Raw genomic sequence first — 23,414 nt, 5'->3', positions numbered from 1 at the left:
TTGTGTAACGGGGCGATGTTGTGAACTCATTTTCTAGGCTGTAACCTTGTTGTTTACGCATTAATGATAGTATGTTTTGAGTTGAAGTTGTTGTATCACTCTATTTTCGATGTGCTTTATCACCATGTTGAAATACCTCTTTGATAACCTTTGGAAAAAGGTATTAAGGAGCGAAAAACTTCATTTCGATCTAGAGTTTACTTGAGTTTAGAGTGTGGTGACTTAGGGATAAGCATCGCCTAGCTCGGTCTTGAAAACTATGCATATATGCTGCTGTTGTTTGTCTATGAACTTTAATGGTAGAAAATCTGGGGTGTTTGGAAGAACATCTTGTCTGTTTGACCATTGCATTTACTCCATTAATGTTGCAGCATAGTTAAGGTGTCCTAGAAAGAGTCGACATTCTCTCCCCCTTGCGTCCTTATTTTCATAAGAACTTCCTTAGCGATTGTGGATGTTTGTTAACTCTAGCGAAAACTTTACTTGTGATTGATATAAGATAAATATTTAAACAGTTTTTATTTCGATGCAGTTTAGCCATTAATCAGAAGAAAGACTTCTTAGTTTATTGTATTGATTTCTTAAGCGAATATTTGGTGTTTGGGCATTTAGTCTATGTGGATTCTAACTTTTTAATAATTGTTGCGACGATTGTGTACAATTGCAAATATAAGAATTGGTAGCATAATATGTAGACAACAGTTACGGAGGGAGCGGCCGACAATCCAACCGAGTATGAGAACTACGTTACAATTCTTGAGTATTGACGGTGGCGGTATTAAAGGGCTTATTCCAGCCACCATCCTCTTATTTTTGGAATCGGAGTTACAGGTATATGTTAGTTTGTTCAAATGTTGTGAACTTTTAGTAAATTTTGCAATCATTTACTGTTTTGTATAAATATCTACTGTTTATTGACCTATAAAAGACAAACCACTTTTACAATATTTAAAGATCGGACGAAGAAACTCGATGGGGCTGACGTTAGAATCGCGGATTACTTCGACGTAGTTGCCAGAACGAGTACCGATGGTCTATTGACGGCCATGCTAACGACCCCAATGAGAACAAGCGGCTGTTGTTCTTTGCTAGCCAATTAAAAGATTTTTACCTTGAATATTGTCCTCGTGTATTTCCTAAGACAATGTAAAGCTCTCTTCTCCATTGTGTTTTTTTTTTTTTTTTGTCCATGTTCAATTTTATATTGTGTAGGAAAAGATTGGTGGTTACAAAGTACTGTGGCAACAATCATCGTTTGCTTATCAAAAAAATTCTTAAAGATACACAATTAGATCAGACCCTCGCCAAGGTTTTGATGCCAAGCTACGATATTAAGAACGAATGCCCGTTATATTTTCCACTAGCAAGGTTGGTTATGTGAACTTTTTTATTTTTTATTTTAATTAAGTTCCAATCTAACTGTCAATTTAAGCAATGAGTTGTTTTTGTTTTTATTTTACAGCAACAGGAAGACAAGTCATTGAATGCGAATCTTTGTGATATTTGCATATTGACATCGACATCACCCACCTATTTCCTTCTTATCGTTTCACAAATCAATATGTCGAGTACCATTGTATGGATGGTGGACTTCTGATAAATAATCTGGTAAATAATTATTTTTTTCCCTTCTATTTTTTATTAATAATTATTTTTTGATAATTCTGACTTTCTAACCAATTTTTAATTCAATTACAAACCCATTTGGCGATAGACGAGGGAATGGATGAGCTCTCTATGTTTCTTAAAAGACATAAAATTCTCGTCATATCCCTAGGCACTGGCCAAACATCCCACTATATAAACATAGTCGTGCCTTTAAGCATTGAAGGGGTCTTTCATTGGGGAAAGTTTTGCAGCGCGGCATAGTGCAAGTTTCGGATTTGGGCGTCCCTAGCTTCTTAGGGTTTTTAACACTATGATTGGTATTTTCTTCGTATTCAAGAAGGGCTCGTTGGTATCACAGAAAAATCTCAAGGAGTTTGTAAAAATCAGCAAAAAGCTATTGAAGAAGCCTGTCTCCAGGTTAAATAGGCGGACTTGGGTTTACGACCCGGACACCTTAGAAACCAATGAGCAAGCGTTGGTTAGATGCACCCAATTGTTATCTCAAATTAAACAAAAATGTAGGGGCTAGATTATATTATTAGGTTATGATTATGTTATTTGAATGAGATTTTTATGGTTATGTTGTTTGAAATATATTTTTATATTAGGTTATGATTATGTTATTTGAATGAGATTTTTATGGTAATGTTGTTTGAATTATATTTTTATATTAGGTTATGATTATGTTATTTGAATTAGATTTTTATATTATTAGGTTAATGATCCATTAGATTTTATTACATATATTTATTTTTTATTAATAGAAAGTTGAACAAAATAAAGGTTGAGAAATATATTTTTAATAAAAATATGAGTCTCCCACTAAAACTAAAACATTGTTAAAGAGCCAGACTCTTTGGTCACTAATAATAGATAATAATGTAATTAAATGAAATAATTAAGTACATGAAAGTGTAGTATCTAAATTTAGCAGCTTAAAACTAATATGCTACCAGGTGCATTTGTACCTTATGATAACATAAATAAAAAATATCACTAATTATAAAAAAACAAAGAGAAAATTAAGTTATATATATATATATATATATATATATATATATATACCTTCTTATAATTGTCCGATAACACAACTTTAAAATTGAATTCTAACATCTCAAATCAATAATTTATAATATATATTGACTTGTGTGTGCGTGCGTGTTGTGTGTGTGCACGCGTGCGTGTGTGTGTTGTCTGTGTGCGCGCGCGCTTGAGTGCGTGCATGTTGTATGTGTGTATGCGCGCACATGTGAAGTATGAGACTTTTGTTAGGACCTTTTAGAGATATTTTTGGGAAATTTATTGTAATTCAATCCTTAATACTAGGAAAGTAACTTTTAAATAAATATGAGATCTAATTATTTAAATAAAATACAAATCTGATTCAATCAAATAGTATTAATTGAGGAAAATGTAGGATAAGCAAAAAAGTTCAACTCTAGAAATTCAAATATGAAAATAATGAAAACAAATGTCATTTGTGAAATAGAGTTTATATTGTGACCTACCAGACAATTCCTCTTTATTTTATTTATCTGCATTTATGCACTGATTTGGGCTCAAGTTTTTGTCAATGCACTTTTTTTTTATGTTAGAAAAATTTGTCTATGCACACTTTGTGGTCAATCACTGTATTTCTTTCTACTTCTATTCTAGAAAATCGAGCACTAACCTTTTACATAGTTCGTCCTTGTCAAGATTTCAAATGTGGATAGAACTGTCGATATCTCAATTTCATGGAGATGTTGACGAAAATATCAATGTTGATAGATATTTATGGACAAATTATAAAAATAAACAACTCATAAAAAATATTTAAATTAATAAATAATTATTTGAACCATTTTTAAATAAATTGAAAATGATTAATATTAATATTATATCTATATTAGGGAAATTTATTTTTCATATAGTGTCAATTTTTTTATAATACTATAAAAATGTCAATTTATCCCTTATGTCAATATCGAACATATGGATATATAAACATGTCGATGGACATGTCGACAGATATTTAATACTAGGTTGTTCTAACCTCTAAATATTCGCTACAACTCCATGAGATAGGATAGTTTGGAAACCATTGGAGGTGGAAATCAACTCAAAGTCACTAAATTCTAAATTTTAGTACTTAGTTTTTCATTTGAGGTCATTATTTCCTTGGATTTATTTTATGTGACGAGCTTGTTCTTTCATTTTCGTTCAAAATTAAGCGGTTAGTACTCAAGAATTTAAATATCGGTCATCGACATATTGTTAAAATAGCGAAATGTCGTAATATCCACGACATTTCGAGTATATCGTCAATCAATTAAAAAAACAAAAATTAGGGATTAGTACATTGATAGCCTATTTAGGAATCATAATTACATAAAATGATTGAAATGTATAAAATTTACACTTTTGTCGTACTAATTAAAATGATACCCATCACACAAATTACTAGTATATCATTTTAAGCATCCACTCAATATTAAATAATTTTTTAAATCTAGAAATGGTAAATTGGGAGGTTACAATTTAAATCTCTCCTTAATTATACTTTCCAATATAAAAAAATCCCAAAACCCCCAAAATCCCAAAACCATCCATTTTCGAAACCCCTTTCTTCTTCACCGTCTGTTTTTCTTCCTCCGACCGTCCGTCTCTATCTATCTTCCTCCCCGGCCGGCTCCGTTTTTCTTCATCACCCATCTCTGTTTATCCTGTTCGAAAGGAGATTTCTGTCCTTCCTTCTTCTCCGGTCGTTTTTGCCTGCTTTCGTCTCCGGTCGGCGTTTGCCTGCCTTCATCTCCAGCCGCCTCCATTTTTCTCCGTCGCCAGAGCAGGTCGTCTCGGTTTATCTCGATCGAAAGGTTTGCATTCCAACGGTTGTTTTGGATTTCTGATTTCATGTGAACTATTGTATATATGAGGATATATATTATAGTGAGTTTGATTAAGATATATCTTATAACTCAACTTGTATATATGCGAATATGCGGATATATACTATAGTGATTTTGAATGTATATATGCAGATATATAAGTGGATATATCTTATAACTCAACTTGTATATTGTTGGGTGTGTTGCCCTAAACTCGTAGTTTGTATTTTTTAAAAACAAATGTCTATTTAATAAAGTTTTATTCAATAAATTTGTTGTTGAATCATAGCTTTGCATTGTCCAAAATCCAATAAACTAAACATCCAAGGCTATTTATGATGTAGTCGGGACAGTATATATACTGGGTATATAGTTGATATACGGGGTATATATTTGATATACCCCTGATATATGAATGGATAATGTACCGTGAATAACCTAAAGGGTCTATAGTATATGGATAAGGCTGGGTACCTTATCCTGGCAACACTATGGATACGACCGGCTCTGTAAAGGTTACAGACGACTCGATCCAGGTCATTCGTGTGGAGACATGCGAGTGGGGGTATCCTATACAATGAGTTTGTATAGGACCGGACCGCAAAATAGGCAATCTTTAGATGTAACACCGTTAACTAATAGATTGTCATTTCTTAGGATGACCCGGCAACTCATTCTCAATCCTAAGTGAGTTATGAACTCCTGCCCCGTGAGGGCTCGTTCTTTGATCTGTATGGGTTAGAGTGGCATGAGTCGCCGACTCAACATTCCTACCATTTTGGGGACGAGACCGAGAGCTGGGAACATAACTTCACAAGATGGAATTCACTTCTCCCCGACTTTAGGGAAGTAGGTGAGTGTTCCCTTAAATGCTGACTTCGGGACTTGAACAAGGGGCCCCACCCTCTCATTGGCCGAGAGGGACTTCCAGTTATTGGTTGGACCATAACCGGGTTGTTCATTAGAGGAGCAGTGGTGTTTAAGGAGTAAGATGTAACTCAGGGGTAAAACGGTAATTTGACCCAACTTGAGTTACGAACACTCGTGAATGATTGACTCGTCATTAATGGTCGTATATCCATGGACACGAAAACATTCTGCAGTGAGAAGAGTGCAACTGCGGGTCTTTAGTGGAATGACCCGTAGTTAACGAATCTAGATTAACTCGGTCAATGAGTTTGACCGATTAATCTTGCATCGTTGGAACTTCGGATCTGTAGGTCCATTACGTCCCCTTGCTAGCTCATAACGGGTAAAACGAGGATCAAATTTTTTGGAAGAATTTGAATTGTTCAAATTACTTAAGAGATTATATGTATATTGATACATTATAATATATATAGTTAATTGTAAATTAAAACTATATATTATGAGAGATATTATTTGAATAAGATTCAAATAAAATTAATATGAATGAGATTCATATTAAAACTATAGGTTAAAAATAATGTGCATAAGATGTACATTAAAACTATAGGTTATACGAGAGAAATGTTTTAAAATATGATTCTAATTTTATAATAAATAATTAAGTGTTAATTATTTATGTATATATATATTTATTAATTATTAATTGGATTAATAATTAATTATATTAATATTAATATAATTATTATTATTAATATTAACTCCCCTGCAAAATTGTAGGGGAGTGAGGGGTTGCTTGTGCTTCTTCTTCAATGGTTAAGAAAACAGAACACAACTAAGAGAGAAAAAAAAAATCCCAGATCTCTCTCTCTCTTCTATCAAGGTGCTGCCACAAGCACGATCCCGAAACCCAAGAGGATAGCGAGGAAGATCCGGTGGTGGTGTTCGAGGGGAATTTACCGAAGAAAAGTTCCGCTCCGAGATTCACATCCCTTCATATATATGCAGATATATACTCTGTGTGTGTGTGTGTGTGCGCGTGCGCGTGTGCGTGTGCGTGCGTGTGTGCGTGCGCGTGTGTGTGTGTGGATATATAAGTGGATATATACTGTGATTAAAAACCAATGTGGGAGTGAATTAAGGGATTTGGATTGAAAATTAGTATGGGACCCACAACAATTAAAGGATTATGGTAATGGAATTAAATCTTTTATATTTTAAAAAATAAATACTATAATAAATGTAAATGCAATAAATAAGGATAAAATCGAAATTAAAATAAAATACTACATGCAGAAATCTAAAAACGTAAAATTAGAAAATTTTAGACATTTCTATAAATAAATTTATAAAACAGTCGAGACTGTCTCTAAAAACTACTTATAAGGCAAAACCCACTCTTCAAAAGCCCGGCCCAATGAAGCGATGAAATTGGGGGAGGGGAGGGGAGATTTTATTGAGGGATGCTCCCGTCCCCTGTTCCAATTATACCGATGGGACAATGTGCAGACGTGAATTTGCACCTGTGTTTTTATTTTTTATTTGTCCTTTTAAGTTTTATATTTTTAATTAAACTTCTCAATTTTAACAACCCTTCCTCCTCTATCCTCTATTTTAAATCTTTAATATATATTATTTTATATTTAGCAAACATATTTCTTCCTTTATTTTATTTAATTGATGTAATAGTTTAAATAAGCCAGAGACAAACTGTCAATTAGAAATTCAAGAATTTTCATGTCTCTTTATGGTTATTTTTGAGATTCCATCATTGGTATATATAATAAAATGGTAAATTTCAACTTTTCTATTATAAAATTCAAGAATTTTCGTGTTTTTGAGATTCCATCACTGGTATATATAATAAAATGGTAAATTTCAACTTTTCTATCAGTATTTCTAACTAAAGACTAGATTTTGATTAAAAATTATATATAAAATATAATTAAACAATGTTTAAACTTTAATTTATTAATTCAAATAATTTAAATCAATTTAGTAAATTGCTTATATTTTTATTCTTATTTTTACATGATCAATTAAGTTATATTAGAATTTTAGTTACTAATTCTAAAAAATTGTATCAATATTTGCGATTTTCATGATTCTTTCTAAAATATCCATCGACATAAAATCGGGATCTCGACATTTCCATCCATTTCAACCTTGCTAGTACCAAATAAAATCCTACACACAGTTAAACTATTCTTCATCTGCCAAATCAATCTTTTATTTAAGATGAAACGTGGATGGAGGTTGCAGAAATTTGTGTATAATGGGAGTGTTATGTTGTTGAAGTTGCAGAAAGCTAGAGCTATATCGGAAGGTGTTTGAATGGCTTGTGTTGGAGGCAAAAATATAACCGACCACATGACGAGATATGGTCGAGCCACTTAACTCACCTATGGCCGAACTTCTGAGGCGATATACATAATTCCTTAATAATCCTAATTCTAATAATTCCAATGAGTGATGGGTGACGAAGATAGGCTGCAAAATTGTTTTTGGAAAATGAAGGAAGAATATGGAAACATTTCTATCATAAGAAATTGAGCCAAAAATTAATTTGTTAAAAGAATCATATACAAGATTAAGGAAATTATTTCTTTCATTCATCTTATAATAATGTAGGATTAGTTCGAAGGAGAAACGAGAAAAGTGATTCATAAAAACACAACAAAAACATAACAACATATAAGCTAAAATAATTAAACACCCTTGGTGGAGGCCCTTCTATTATCAGATAGCAATTTGGCGAATGTAACCAAGGCTTGACGATTGGTCTCTGAGCTATTACAGTACTTCTTCTGTATCTGAATCAGTCTCTTTGGAGAGAGGCTTGTCCAACAGTCCTTCGCCAATTTTTACAAGCCGCTTAAGATTTTGATTTGTGGCAATGTCCAATGCAAGAGCGTGTCTTCTTGAATGCGAAGATAATAGGGTTGAGGACGCATGAAAAAACCAAAGACTTCGAGAGCCTTCCTTGGCAAAGTTCTGTCATACAACTTTTCCATCGTTGTAATTCTTTTTTGAATGGCCTGTTCCGAGAGATATAATGAGAAATTTTTTATGAACAGTTGAGTAATAACGCGACATCTCTATTATCCCGAACATTATCTGTAATTAAATACATAAGTGGAAAAGGAGAAAGTGTATTTAATTAAACCCGCAGTCAAGAAGATTAAACTCCCTCATTTCCTGTCGGGCCGCATCGTGAGTTTGGAAATAGTGGGCAGGGAAATAAGTGTGAATTGATGCTGCGGAGATGCAGATGTCGGAAAGCTTAGCATTGAAGGATGGGTCTTTCTGGACCTATAAATAGACAATTGTCCTGAGGAAGAAGGGATTTAAGTCCTTGCGGAAAACAAGGGCCGGTTGTTCTCGTTGGGCGCTGTCAACATGGCCGCGGATAGGGCGCCAGTATTGGCTCCAGGAAGGCTAGGATGGTAGTCGGAATCAGCCCTCTAATCTCGTCGCCGTCAATGCTACGGAGTAAGGTCCCGGTCCCGGCCATACTTGTTGTTGATTTCAATGGGAGATTTTCGTAATAGCTAGCTAGACGTGCCCTTTTGGTAAAAATAACAACAAAATAAGCACAATGAGGATCAGATTTGAAAATTAAGAAAAATACAAAAAGTGGGGATCAAAGAAGAAAACATTAACCTGTTTGTGGAGTACCACATATAATTTTTGAAGTATCCCACTGGACAACCACATAGGAGAATTATTTGAAGAAATTAAGAAATAGCAAGTAAATTTTAAGCATATCTGGAACGAATATATTATTATTATTATACATCAACTGGGCGACCGCGATCCCAAACAAACGAGAGAAAAAAAAAAAAAAAAATCATGAGAGTGAGAGAGCGAATACCGACGACGGACGTGAGGGAGATGAGAGTAAAGAGGTTTTAGCCGGAAACCCTAAAACTTAAATCACCAACTCAAAATATTTTTCCATTTAGCATTCATTAATAAAAATTCAAATTTTAACCATTAATAAATATTTTCCTTAAGTGAGTGTTAATCCTTTTAAAATATATATTCATGTTAATATTTTATTTAAATAAATCTTAATTTATTAGGACAGAACTTTAGAACTAAAAAGTGCCTATACGGGATTCTCAAATACCCCATATTCCTCTCCAACCAAATCATCCACACTGATCTTAATTTACAAAAATTTTCTATTACCTAATTACAGTCATTAGCAGAAATTCCAAATTGTTCTCCAATTATACCAAATCAAAAATTTCCCTCTATCTCCCTTCAAAAGCTCAAAATACACTGCAGTTCGTATATAAGGTTAAATTGGAATTTTTCCTTTGAATTTGGACGAGTGTTGATCTTCCCATCCCGGCCATGTAATAAGGACCAAACAAAGACTTCTCCATTTATGAAATTTGAAGAATATTGCCGACCTATCCTATGATCCCTTTTCTCATAACCATTAGGGTAAACAATCAGTTGGATTTTTCGCAATATTAGAACTTAAAACATATAACAAGTAGAGCGAAGCAACAACAAACATTGAGTTCACAATGTTGGGGCGGAGAATCGAACTCATAATCTCTTGGTTGGAGATTTATACCAATTACCGCTGAGCTATATTCGTTTTGGCAAATAGGAAAATTTAAAATTAGTGTTTTTTTTTTATTTAGAATGTTTGGTTAAAGAAATAGTAATGTATTCATCCAATATAAGCTTGTGTTCTTTTTATTTGGAAAAAAACCATGTAAATTAATACCTCAAAAAGTTTTTAATTAATTAATTAATTATCAATAATAATCTGTATGAAATCTAAAAGTACAATTTTTTTTCATTTTTTTTCCAAAAATATACTTTAAAGAATTTTTCTTTAATAATTTTAATTATAATATAAAATTAAATCAGTAAAATTATTTTATCTCAAGCTGTTCTGTAGTTTTTTGGGCATTTGCCCCGTTGCTTTCCGAAAAAAAAGAGTTAAATATATAACAAAAATTCAGCTTGATTCTTTTCTTTATAATTTTTAAATAAACAAACAAGTAATTAAAGAAATAATCCGTTCAAATTAGGTAAAATAACAGGTTGAAAACAAGAATACGAAATAATTATATATATTTTTTAATTTTTATTAAAAAGAATGAAATGTAATTTAAAATTCTTAAAAATGTGGTATGAAATAATGCACATAGAAAATAAATAAATAAATGTAAAAATTAGGATGTAAAATATTTTTTCTTGATATATAAATGAATTTGTTCTTAAATATATGAACGTTTTGTAACGTCAAAAGTTTATAATTCTTTCACTCTTTTTCGTTACAAATTCGTCATTTTTACTTATTTCCACCACAATTCAAAGGTTACATTTTAAGAAAGTTAATAAGAAAATAGAAAAAATATAACAATAATAATTTAGATGATTTTGACGATGAGGTATAAATGTAAAAACAGCAACAAATTCTAAATACATAAATTAATTTTGATAATAAGTCATGATTGATGTTGTTAAAATGCATTATTTATTATTATTATTATTTTAAAGAGGTTTAAATGCATTCATAAAATTGAAGTTGGGATGTAAAAGGTTTTCGTAATTTATTCCTAAAAATTGGTTATAAAATTTAAGACTTTACATTTTATTATAATTTTACAATATACATTCATGTCAATGTTATATTTATATGAATATTAATTTATTAAGAAAGAATAAATTTTGAATAAATATATTTTCTTTTTCCTAAAAAAAATAAATATTTTTTCCTTCCACCTATTCAAATGTACTTTTTATAAATAATTATTTACCAATTCTAGGAGACTTCATATTTTCATATAATATTTATAAAAATTTAAATTATTTAATGTAAATTGATATACTTATCGTTAATTTTAATGTAGGATTGAATAAATTGTAAATATTATGTGCATAACACGTATTAAAAACCTAGTACATTATATGTTATATGAAAAATATGATGTCTCCTAGAATTGAGGTCTTATGTCGGACTTAGTATTATCATATGTGTTAGAATCCATATAAATAAATTAAATTTACCTAACTCATCTTTTGGGTTGAGTGGTGGTGCATAGTCATTTCCTTCCCATTTATTATAATTTTCACTTGTTGATTCTTGATGTTGTTCCATAGTTTATACATCCTTAAGAATATGGTATTCTAAATAATGAATGCCTATTTGTACTTGCATCAACGTTTTAAACTTTGCCGGTTCAAACTGTTACATTTAAAATTGTTCAAAGTTTAAGTTAAAATGAATAAAGTCAATAATATAAAGAACAATATAGAGTTAATTTAAAACTAAGTTAATGGATTATATAAACACACACAAAAAAGTTGGTTTAGATCACCTGCTTTAACTGCCTTTTTGGACTTTGAATCAGTGGGTGGCCGTCTCCTAGCACATAGTTTGGTTCAAACAACTACAAATCCCACCAATTACGACATTGCCCTCGCTCTTTTACCACTTTTTCCCAAAATGCCATCCAGCCTGCATCATTAATTCATTTGTAATGTAAACCTCTCGTTTCGATTTATTAATAATTAAAAAATATATTTATTGTCTCTATTCTATATATATTGTTTTCAAAATTTTAGGACAATATATTTTAATCAAAGCTATTTTCTACCATTTTACAATAACTGCGAGTCTTTTTTGTTTTATTTATTGTTACGTGTATAATAAGAAAAGTACTCATGATTTAGTGAAATGGAAATAAAAAACTTCAAAAAAATTAAGATAAAAAATGATGAGACGTTGCAGAAGATAGAAAAATGAAGAAGTAAGACGATATGGGGAAAGAGAAAAAATGGAAGAAAAAAATAGGAAATATGAGACATTGAGGTTTATGGGACCAATTTGGATGTTTAGAAGCGAGGCAATGTGAATCTTGAAGAGCAAAGTTTTTTCTCTTCCTAAGTAATAATCAACTAATAGTTTTTCATTTTCATTTAAAAAAAACTAATTTTTATTTGTTTAAACATAATCAATCCATCATAAAAATAAATGTAATGTAATAGAGCATATTTAATTATGAGATATTTTGACATTTTTTGAAATCACGAGTATAGTGTAGTAAAATACTACTATTTCTTAAATTAAAAAAATAATTTCTATCGTTTTAAAATCACCTTCAAACATATAATGAGCTCGATGATATAAAAATAGTTTTAAAAGTTCAAAAATCACTCTTAATAATATCATGGACATAAATCATGCATGTTAGCAATTCTCATCCATTAAAAGGCGAGTATAAAATAGTCCTACAATCGCCGGTGGCATTGCCACGATGGCCAAATACTCGGTGTAAAGGTCATGAGTATTTGAACTTTTAAAGTATCTATAAAAAAAAGTTTATATACTTCCAATTTTGTGTAATAAAGTTATAATCTTTTAGATATTTTTATAAATTTATATGCTTAGATAATACAAAATTAAAATGTCAAAAATGATATAAAATTTGTTCTATATTTTTTAAAATACAATTTATTAGACATAAAATAAAATTAGAATTTTGTTGTTTTTTTTATAAAGTAAAAAAGTGACAAAATAATAATAAATTCGAATAAGAAGAAATAATATGAACGCTGAATGGGGTGGACCTATGTCTCGTCACCAAACATTGACAAAAGTTTACGATATAGCTAAAAATATGGGTTCCACGTAATATATATGAGATTGGTGGAAGGGTGATAACGTCCTTTTTTTTTTTTTTTTTTTCTTTTTCCTCTTTATTAAGCAATTTCATATTCTTCTTCCATTAGCATCTCAACTCTCATGAGTGGAAATTCGGTCACCTTTTCAATTACTTCTTGTCTTCATTTTTTTCCCCCGAAAACAGTTACAGATATAAATTTATCTCGACTGTTCTTCTGAAAAGAAGTTTATCTTTATTTTTATCATTAAACTTCCTTATTGCATTCAGCGAGAATATTCAGACTATGCCTTTATTTGTCACATACTTTAACTTAACCCATGTAACTTTTTGTGAGATCTCTACCAAAATGTGTTTCAAGAAAATATATATATATATTTCTATACCAAATCGATAAATTAAAAATAAAAAAAAAAGAGGTTGAATTCATCAGTGAACTTTTGAGGCGTGTGTCATTTATTTGAACAAAACATTATGGTAAAGAGACTTCTAGGGACAGAGTTTATTACAGTTTTTTCTTCTTCTAAGTACAACAATAAATTAAAAAAAAAGGTAGGATTGGAGATTCGAAGTCACTGCCTTCAAGTCATATATATATATATATATATATGTATATCTTAACCAATTGAATTGGGTTTAAATTGGTCGATTAATACTAAAATCTTACAAAAATATATTGTGACCAATTGCCTGAGGTTAGACAATTGTCCAATGAGATCATTAAACTATGGGCATTGAAAATTGAGTTGAATGCTCCATAAATATATAATTTTTATTATCCTAACAATTATTCAAAAGTATACTTATTTGAGTTTAAGGTTAATAATTATAAAGTATGACAAAATTATATGATGTTAAGTGCTATGATTTACTCTGATCACATATGTACTTTGAAAAAACAAAATACATAATCACATCTACAAAATTTTTAATATGCCATAAAATTTTAGTTGTATCTATTAATAACAAAAGAAAAGTCATGTCAATCCTCAAAAGTTAAGATATATGCATCAAATCATGAAGTTGTGAGTTCAAATCTTTATCTCAGATGTGGTACTAAAAATAAAAAAGAAAAGAAAAGTTCTTATACAGGGGACGTTCAAGAATTTAGTTATAATAATAATAATACATTTTTAATCATTATTAAAGCTAGTAATTAATAGTGCATGCTAAAGCTGAACAATTAAAATTAGTTAATGTAGGTCACTGTCAATTGGAATGTATACAATTTATTGTGTAAATTTAAATCGTAAAATTAAATATATTAATTAGTAGTTTGGAAGTTTGGATACTTCCATTTATCCAATATTTATGATCCAACCAAATTATGACGCCTTTAAATTTCACATCGTGGTATGTTGTAACACGAGTCATTGTTCGTTTAGCTCAAAAATATGTGCAGCGAAGATTCCAACGTTCGAATTTTTTGGTCGAAAATGATTTTATTTTAGTAAAAAGAATATAGAATTGAGTAATGAATCTCTAATCCCAAAGAAGAATTAGATTGAAAGAAAAGAAAGAGAATGCAATTTTGGTGAGAAGAAGTGAAAAACCCGTGAGTACAACAAGTGAATAAAAACGAGTACAAAAGTACAATTTTTTTAATTATTTTTTGGGTGGGGTTTGGAGGGGCAAAATGGGAAACGTTAAAAGTTTCCTCGCACCACCACCATCTCTGGGCTGTCCCACCACCTCCACCAGCTTTAGTTAGAAAATTGGTGTTTCAACCTCTCTTCTTCTTCGGAAAAAAGTCTCCCTTTCTTCTCTCTTTTCCTCTCCTATAATTCTCATATATATCTCTCCGATTCCATTTGTTTCTCTTATTCTCTTCTTTTTCTCTCCTGTTTCTGATTTCCCATCGATTAACCTCTTCGTCTTTGACCGGAACCTCCAATGGCGCCGGGCCTCAGAGACCTGCAGCTCACCCACGTTGCCGCCTCCGACCGCCGCTCCCTCGATGTTCCTGCTGCTGACGAACTTTCCGATGATCTCGAGGACGTGCGTCTCCTCGATTCCTACGACAGGCAGGACGAGAATTTGGGCCAAATTGGGGAAGGCATGCGGAGGGTTCAGGTCGGAGTTTCTGGGATGACATGCGCTGCTTGTTCCAACTCCGTGGAAGCTGCTCTGAGGGGCGTTAATGGGGTTTTGATGGCTTCCGTTGCATTGCTTCAGAACAGAGCTGACGTGGTTTTTGACCCCAACTTGGTTAAGGTCTTTGTCTAGCCTTAATTTTAATTTAATTTTCTCTCTTTTTAGAGCCATAGATTGTTGATGTAGGGAAGAAGGTGAGTTGACTAGACAAGGTGGTTGTATTGCAAAATGCAGAGCATTTAATGGCTTTTTGCGCTGCAGGAAGTGAGAACAATAGTTGAAAGATAAGAGGAACAAATGGGATTTTAGAAAAATAATATAAGAGAAAACTAATTGCTTCACACTATCAAACCAATTTTAGGTCTTAGGTTTGGATCATTAATCTCTTATCTTTTGTGATTAATGATTAGTTTCGAGTTTATTAGCCTCGTATGGACCAAAAAGAATATATGCATATGTAGATTTCCTAATTTTTGAAATAATTCAGGATGAGGACATCAAGGAAGCAATAGAAGATGCTGGATTTGAGGCTGAGATTATACCTGAAACCATTTCAGTTGGAAAGAAGCCGCATGGGACACTTTTGGGTCAGTTTACCATAGGAGGTATGACATGTGCAGCCTGCGTGAATTCGGTAGAAGGCATTTTAAAAGATCTTCCTGGTGTTAGAAGAGCAGTAGTTGCTTTGGCCACATCATTGGGAGAAGTTGAATATGATCCAACTATAACTAGTAAAGACGATATAGTTAATGCAATTGAGGATGCTGGATTTGAAGCTTCATTTGTACAAAGCAATGAGCAAGATAAAATTTTACTAGCGGTGGCAGGCATTACTGGCGAGGTCGATGTACAGTTTTTGGAAGTCATACTTAGCAACTTGAAAGGGGTGAGACAGTTTCTATTTAACAGGACAACAGGAAAACTTGATGTTGTTTTTGACCCACAAGTCGTGGGTCCGAGAACCATAGTGGATGAGATCGAGGGAAGAAGCAATAGAAAATTTAAACTGAATCTTACGAGCCCTTACACGAGGTTAACTTCAAAAGATGTTGAAGAAGCTATCAACATGTTTCGACTTTTTATCTCCAGCCTGTTTCTCAGTGTACGTGAATTTTCTTTCCTCTCAGATACACGTGTTTCTTAAGTCAAATATGCAAATTTGTTTGTCTCTTATTCACAATTCTTGATGCTGGCATTACTTTAGATAACTACTTCACCACGTGATTGAAAATTTTCCATAGTCGGAGATTATGAAGTGTTTGAGTTTGCTTGTTTGTATGTCTGATCGCATTGTTACAATTAAAAGAAGAGTTTAGTTTATTACGAGATTGAGAAACAAGGCACTTTGTACACATGTATCTATCAGAAACTTTGATCTGATTCCAGGGAAAATTTGTTGTCCTAATTTTGTCGTGAATTTCAATAAAATTAATCTCATCTGATATAATTTAATTGTTTCACGACTGTGTTTCTTCCAGATATTGATCTTTCTCCTACGAGTAGTATGTCCTCATATTCCTTTAATATACTCGATGTTACTGTGGCGGTGTGGGCCCTTCCTCATGGATGATTGGTTGAAGTGGGCATTGGTGACTGTTGTGCAATTTGTCATTGGAAAACGCTTTTATGTTGCAGCTGCTAGAGCTCTTCGAAATGGTTCAACTAACATGGATGTTTTGGTTGCTTTGGGTACCTCGGCCTCTTACTTCTATTCTGTCTGTGCACTTCTATATGGTGCAGTCACTGGATTCTGGTCTCCTACTTATTTTGAAACAAGTGCTATGCTGATAACCTTTGTATTATTGGGAAAGTATTTGGAGTGTCTTGCCAAGGGGAAAACATCAGATGCCATCAAAAAGTTGGTAGAACTTGCTCCTGCAACTGCTCTATTGCTTATCCGAGATAAAGGTACCCACTCTGATTTTAACGTATCAATAAAAGTCTTCTAGTTTTCTTCAGTACGAGCTTTTAATGACATTCCATATATTTCAACGTTCCTTAATATAAAGTTCCAGGTTGAGCATCTACAAGTTATGGATCACATTCGTTTGAAGCCATCTAATTGAGACATTAAGTATGTCATGTGTTTCTTCACTAAATATTGTAGGGTCAAGTTACTTAGGAGAGATGAATCTGGAGAATGAATAAAAGTAGAGGGATTTTCTGAGTGTAAAAAAAAAGCTGGTCTGGAAAACTTAATCAACTATCCTTTTTTTTTCTCCGAAACAAGGGTAGAAATGAGGTGGAGGATTTATATCTGTGATGGATACTTTAAACCAATTGGATTCTGTTAGTTGAGTTCTCACTAATGGATATCTTCTAAATAATTGATTGGTTCTATTTTTTTGTTTCTAGGTGGGAATTTGATAGAAGAAAGGGAAATTGATGCTTTGCTAATTCAACCTGGTGATGTGTTGAAAGTTCTTCCTGGTACAAAGATTCCAGCTGATGGTGTTGTTGTTTGGGGATCAAGTTATGTTAATGAGAGTATGGTTACTGGAGAATCTATACCTGTTTTGAAGGAGGTTAACTCGAATGTTATTGGCGGTACTATTAATTTTCATGGTGCCCTTCACATTCAAGCAACAAAAGTGGGATCTGATGCAGTTTTGAACCAGATCATTAGTTTGGTTGAGACAGCACAAATGTCTAAAGCCCCTATTCAGAAATTTGCTGATTTTGTAAGTATCCATCTAATCTACATTACTTTTGTTAGACGAGTGTCCAAATTTAATCTCGTTGTCAGGCCTTTGGTTATTGAACAAATCATATTCTTCTTTAAATTTTAATCTCCCGTTGCATATAGAAGCAAATTAGTAAGATATGAGCTGGATAAGAATACCGTAGTTCAGCAGTGGCATAGCTAAGCTCGTGTAGACAGATATTTGCATACTGCCTTTGTTCTATCCTTCAAAATTGGAAGGCTTTCATGTCATAGCTCCTTTTGGGGAGTAATGTACAACTCACCACTTCCAGGTGTTGCTATGGTTTCAGCAAATTTTTTTGTAACTACTCCCTTTCTTCTATCCTTCAAAATTGGAAGGCTTTCATGTCATAGCTCCTTTTGGGGAGGGGTTTTCTCTACCCCTTGACCTTAGGTTGTTCTTTTTGTGATTAATACATTTTCTCTCTGTTTCTTATCCAAAAAAAAAAAAAAAGAATTTATATATACTGCAGGCAGTATGGTACCTTAGATTTAGTCTTTTAGGCAGAATGGTACCAAGCAGTTTTATAGAATGGGACATTGTATTTGGGTTTTCCCCTCCTGTCCTTTCCATGGACCAAATATTTTCTTCCATGTACCTAAGGGTTTGAACTCTAATATTGACAGATATTTGCATAAACTTATGCTCTTATTACAAAGAAGAAAGGGAAACAAATGTAGACAGAAAAAAATGTAGAAGAAAAATTCTCTTTGTTTGTCTGTTTTTTTGTGTGCCCTTTGGTATGAAAGCTCGGCCTTTTTATGTAAAAGAATATAAAAGAAAAGTTTTAAAACTGTTTTGTTGGTCATACATGCATAGATATAATTGTTTGGGCACGTCATAGTGACGGAGTCTACGAGCATCTTGGTTCTCTCTTTCCTATTCTGTGCTGCACTCTATTTGAATATGTGATCTTAGACATGGGCTGTCAGTAAATTATGAAATCTGTAGATTCTGGTATTATTTGCATTATCGGCATCTGTTTGGTTTGCAGGTAGCAAGCATATTCGTTCCTACTGTTGTTGCTATGGCATTATGTACATTATTTGGTTGGTAAGTATCATTTAAAAGCATTTTAATTAATAGCCGAGTCGATCAATTTGCAGTGTGATTTGAAGCTCCTGTTGGCATCTGTAGGTACGTTGGTGGAATTCTTGGAGCTTATCCATCAGAATGGCTCCCAGAAAATGGAAATTGCTTTGTGTTTTCCCTCATGTTTGCAATATCAGTGGTGGTGATTGCGTGTCCTTGTGCACTCGGCTTAGCCACACCAACCGCTGTCATGGTTGCAACTGGGGTTGGTGCCAGCAATGGTGTCTTAATCAAAGGAGGAGATGCTTTGGAGAGGGCCCAAAAGGTTAAGTATGTGATATTCGACAAAACAGGCACGCTAACCCAAGGGAAAGCAACCGTTACCACTGCCAAAGTCTTCACTGACATTTCTCGAGGAGATTTTCTGAAGCTGGTGGCTTCAGCAGAGGTGATTTGCAATCTTTGCCAACTTTTAACTCATCTTTGAGCAAAAGACTTTTGGTCACTTTTTTCTTTATTAAACGCTATGAAGTATACAAAAAGGACACAATTTAAATCTTTTGGTATCTGCTGAGAACTGGGTGATGTGATGAATAATTCTGATACAATTCTGGAAACCAACTCAACCATAATTCCTATTGCTCTTTCTTCTGGATAGGCTAGCAGTGAACACCCATTGGGAAAAGCTATAGTTGAGTATGCTCGTCATTTCCATTTCTTCAATGAGCCTTCTGCAACCAAAAATGTGGAAAACCAAAGTAAAGAGTCTTCTGGATGGCTTTTCGACGTCATAGATTTCTCTGCATTGCCAGGCAAGGGAATCCAGTGCTTTATAGAGGGAAAAAAGATTCTGGTAAGAGTTTTTTTTACTTGTCAGGAAATATAAATGATCATTTTCTTATATCCTGCGATACACTGTGAAGGTGTTAATACTCTCTGGTTCTGCTTCTCAAAAACGTGATCCCTTGAACAGGCTGGCAACAGGAAGTTGATGAATGAAAGCGGAATCTCCATAGCACCTCATATAGAAAATTTTGTTATAGAGCTCGAAGAAAGTGCAAAGACTGGTATTCTTGTTTCATATGACGACAACTTAATTGGAGTTTTGGGAATAGCAGATCCACTGAAGAGAGAAGCTGCTGTTGTTGTTGAGGGTCTTGTAAAAATGGGAGTTTCCCCTGTCATGGTTACAGGGGATAATTGGAGAACGGCTCGTGCTGTCGCCAAAGAGGTTGGCATAAAATTTTCTCTCCACAATTTTTTTTGTTAATCCAAATTTAAGCAAGATTTCTTAAGGGCTCCCTTTAGGATGTTTTCATTTTCATTTCCTGATGGTTGGTTTCTCATGGATCAAATTTGATTCCCTGAATGAGACGAATGTTCAAATACAAAAAATTTCATCTCGGGGTAAAAATTTATGTTTTGTTATGCAGCTTGGTATACAAGATGTGAGAGCAGAAGTAATGCCAGCAGGAAAAGCTGAAGTCATTCAGTCGTTCCAAAAAGATGGAAGCACAGTTGCAATGGTAGGTGATGGCATCAACGACTCGCCTGCTCTAGCCGCTTCTGATATCGGCATAGCAATTGGGGCGGGGACTGATATTGCTATAGAGGCAGCCAACTTCGTCTTGATGAGAAATAATTTAGAAGATGTAATTACAGCCATTGATCTCTCAAGGAAAACCTTCAATCGGATACGACTCAATTATGTGTTTGCCATGGCCTACAATGTGATAGCAATTCCTGTTGCTGCCGGAGCCTTCTTTCCTTCTTTGGGAGTTAAATTGCCGCCATGGGCAGCCGGTGCATGCATGGCTCTATCATCTGTAAGTGTTGTTTGCTCTTCTTTACTTCTTAGACGATACAAAAGACCGAGACTTACCACGATACTCGAAATAACTGTAGAGTAGGGAAAACTATGAGTTTTATGAAGAAAAGAAAGCTTTAGCTTTATAGGATGTGATAAAGAAAAAAGGGAAAAAACGAAAGAAGCCAGTGTCTACCAATTTTTGTGTTGAAATTAGCATCCCAATCCTTGTAAATGGTACTTGTATTGTATGATAGTTTGTTTTTGTCTTTTCAATTGTCTTCTTTCTAAAGTAAAGTGGTCCAAAGTTGTTGGGATTCATCCTACTCAGGCACAGCTCAATTGTATGATCTTTCTGTGAATTTATTGATTTTTCTTGACTTTTGTGTTGTTGTTGGGACACTTTGAACGTTCAATCTTACACACAGCATTTTAGGAATGACCAAAAATTACAGGGTTGTTTGACCATTTGTCTGGATTGTTGATCACAATTCACATGGTTAGTAAAGATTTAGTTTACTTTACATTTGAAATAAATGTAAGTTCATGACTTTTTGAGCAATTTCTAATTTTGGGAGAGCAAGTTAAAAGAAAGCAACTTTTGAAACGTGTATTACTATTTCTTTAAGATGTTTTTTAAAATTCAGCTCTTGATAACCCAAATAATTTTCTCCCGTACTGTTTTTTAATAAAATATTTTTACTCTTTTTTTTTTAAATTACATAATGAATAAGGACCAAGTCAAAAACTTGGAAAAGAAGAATTCAAACTTTAAAGTGAGTGTGATTGAATGGGATAGCTAGAGAGAGAAAGGGGAATGGTTCCTGTTGAAGCTCAACATCTTAATCAATGTTTTGAAAATTATTTAAATGTTTTTTTTAATGCTATTGTTTTTATTACATGTTTTGAAGCTTACATGGCTGCACACATCAGCAATGTCCCAAGTCATTCATTGACTTTGAATCTTCTTTCACATTTTTATCCATATCAGCTCAGGTCTTCAACAGGAAGAAACCTAAAACATTAGTTTTTTTCTTTTCCTTTATTACTTTCTTTCTTTCTTTTAAGGCGTGAATTCGAACCTTCAACGAACATCAGTCGTAAGTTACAAATTCATCTATCTTGTAAAATTCCAGATCGTGTCTATTAAAAAAATCAAGGTTTAAGAAATTTAAAATTTGGCTAGAATAATGGAGGTGTTTTCGAAAATTTATTGCACGGCAAAACTTTAATGAATGAATAAGCTCGTTTTCAAAGAAATAAACTCTAATTTTTCTTAACATTTTGATCCTAATATTTTACTTAGAAAATGGTTGTAATTGATTGATTTTCTTATCATATAAGGAAAATAAACATTAATAAATTAATGTAACCTCAGCTTCAAAATTAACTAAAATGAAGATTTTTCAAAATTCTATAAATAGAAATGTCAAGCTCTAGAATTCAAAACCCAAAGTGAACATTTTTCCTAGAATAAAGCATAAAGACTTATTCAATGTGTATCATATATGCTATTTTAAAAAAAAAAAATTATATTGATAGAAGGGCATGAATTGCAAACTCACAAATTATAAAGATATGGTTTGAAACTATTTTAACACGCAAGGATCTGATTTGCAAAATACGCAGACCATAAAGATGTAATTTACAATCATCCCTAATTTGATATAGCAAAATAAAAATGAAAAAAATACTAAAAAAAAAAAGATAAATAATGAAAAAATATCTCTGTTTTTAGTCGATATCCGACAATTATGAAGAGACGACTTTATTCAGTAACTTTTTTTTTCAAGGAAAATGATGAATTGGTAATATTTTAAGAATAAAATTGTACTTTAAAAAAATAAAACAAAAAGGAATGGTACAAATGAACTTTTTTTTTCAAGAGAAAATGACTCTGCACCTATAAATTAAAAACCAACAACACGTTTTGGGAAAAGGAAAAAATAACAATAAATGGATAAAACATTTTTGAGTGTTTAAAAATATCCGAACGTATTATTTTAAAATTTTTTAAAGCTTTAATTATCTTGAGATAATAACATTAATCTGTTACTAGTAATTTCTTGCTTTTTCTGAAAATACTTTAAAAATTTTAGTCCTTTTTGACATAGTTTTGAAAATTGTTTTTTTTTATCCTGTCAAAAGAAAAGGGGAAACTATTTTTGTTAATTAATAACAATTTTAAGTAAAACAAATAAATTAATAATTATTTATATAAACCCTTACCATTAACATTTTTTCCGGATTATAAAACGTAATTTAGACGTAACACACCCTTTTCAAATATCAAAGATGTACCTTTGAGTCCTTGACCAATCCCTTCTAGAAGTTTGAATTATATATATATATATATATATATATATATATATATATATATATATATATATATATATAGAGTAGATGGTGTAGTTTTAACCTAGTTCATTTTGTCTATATTTCTAAAACATTTGAGATGTTTAATTTTTTTTAATACAACAAATATATAAATGGGAGATCAAACTCTCTGACCTCAAAGGAAAAAGGAAAAAGTAAGGTGTTTTAACCATTGAACTATATATAAGGTCTAAAATTGACTTTTTAGTTTTGACTTAGTTTATTTTTTGTCTATGGTCTAATTTAGACCATGTATTTTTATTTTTATTTTGTAATTTTAATTCTCGTCCTTTCAAAACATCAATTTTAGTCTTTGTGACCATTTTTGTTCATTAATTTTATATTTTATCTAATTTATTTTCATCATCATAATTTTAACATGACATTTCACTTACTAAATTTC

The 23,414-nt window shown here is 32.3% G+C and overlaps 1 protein-coding gene across 1 annotated transcript; it reads left to right on the top strand.

Annotated features, from left to right (window-relative positions):
• The first annotated feature begins 14,711 nt into the window (after positions 1-14,711).
• RAN1 (copper-exporting ATPase / responsive-to-antagonist 1 / copper-transporting ATPase (RAN1)) lies at positions 14,712-21,015 on the top strand. Its single transcript, XM_022290835.2, has 9 exons — positions 14,712-15,211; positions 15,579-16,193; positions 16,570-16,999; positions 17,447-17,772; positions 18,791-18,849; positions 18,934-19,276; positions 19,487-19,681; positions 19,802-20,059; positions 20,262-21,015. Exons 1-9 carry the CDS (start codon positions 14,891-14,893, stop codon positions 20,736-20,738), a joined length of 3,024 nt encoding a protein of 1,007 aa, XP_022146527.1. The 5' UTR covers positions 14,712-14,890; the 3' UTR covers positions 20,739-21,015.
• Positions 21,016-23,414: the final 2,399 nt, after the last annotated feature.

This window comes from Momordica charantia, assembly GCF_013281855.1.
Source record: "Momordica charantia cultivar OHB3-1 chromosome 1 unlocalized genomic scaffold, Mcharantia_2.0 BLBB01000001.1, whole genome shotgun sequence".
Classification (NCBI taxonomy): domain Eukaryota; kingdom Viridiplantae; phylum Streptophyta; class Magnoliopsida; order Cucurbitales; family Cucurbitaceae; genus Momordica; species Momordica charantia.
This window is presented reverse-complemented; position numbering and strand designations above follow the sequence as displayed.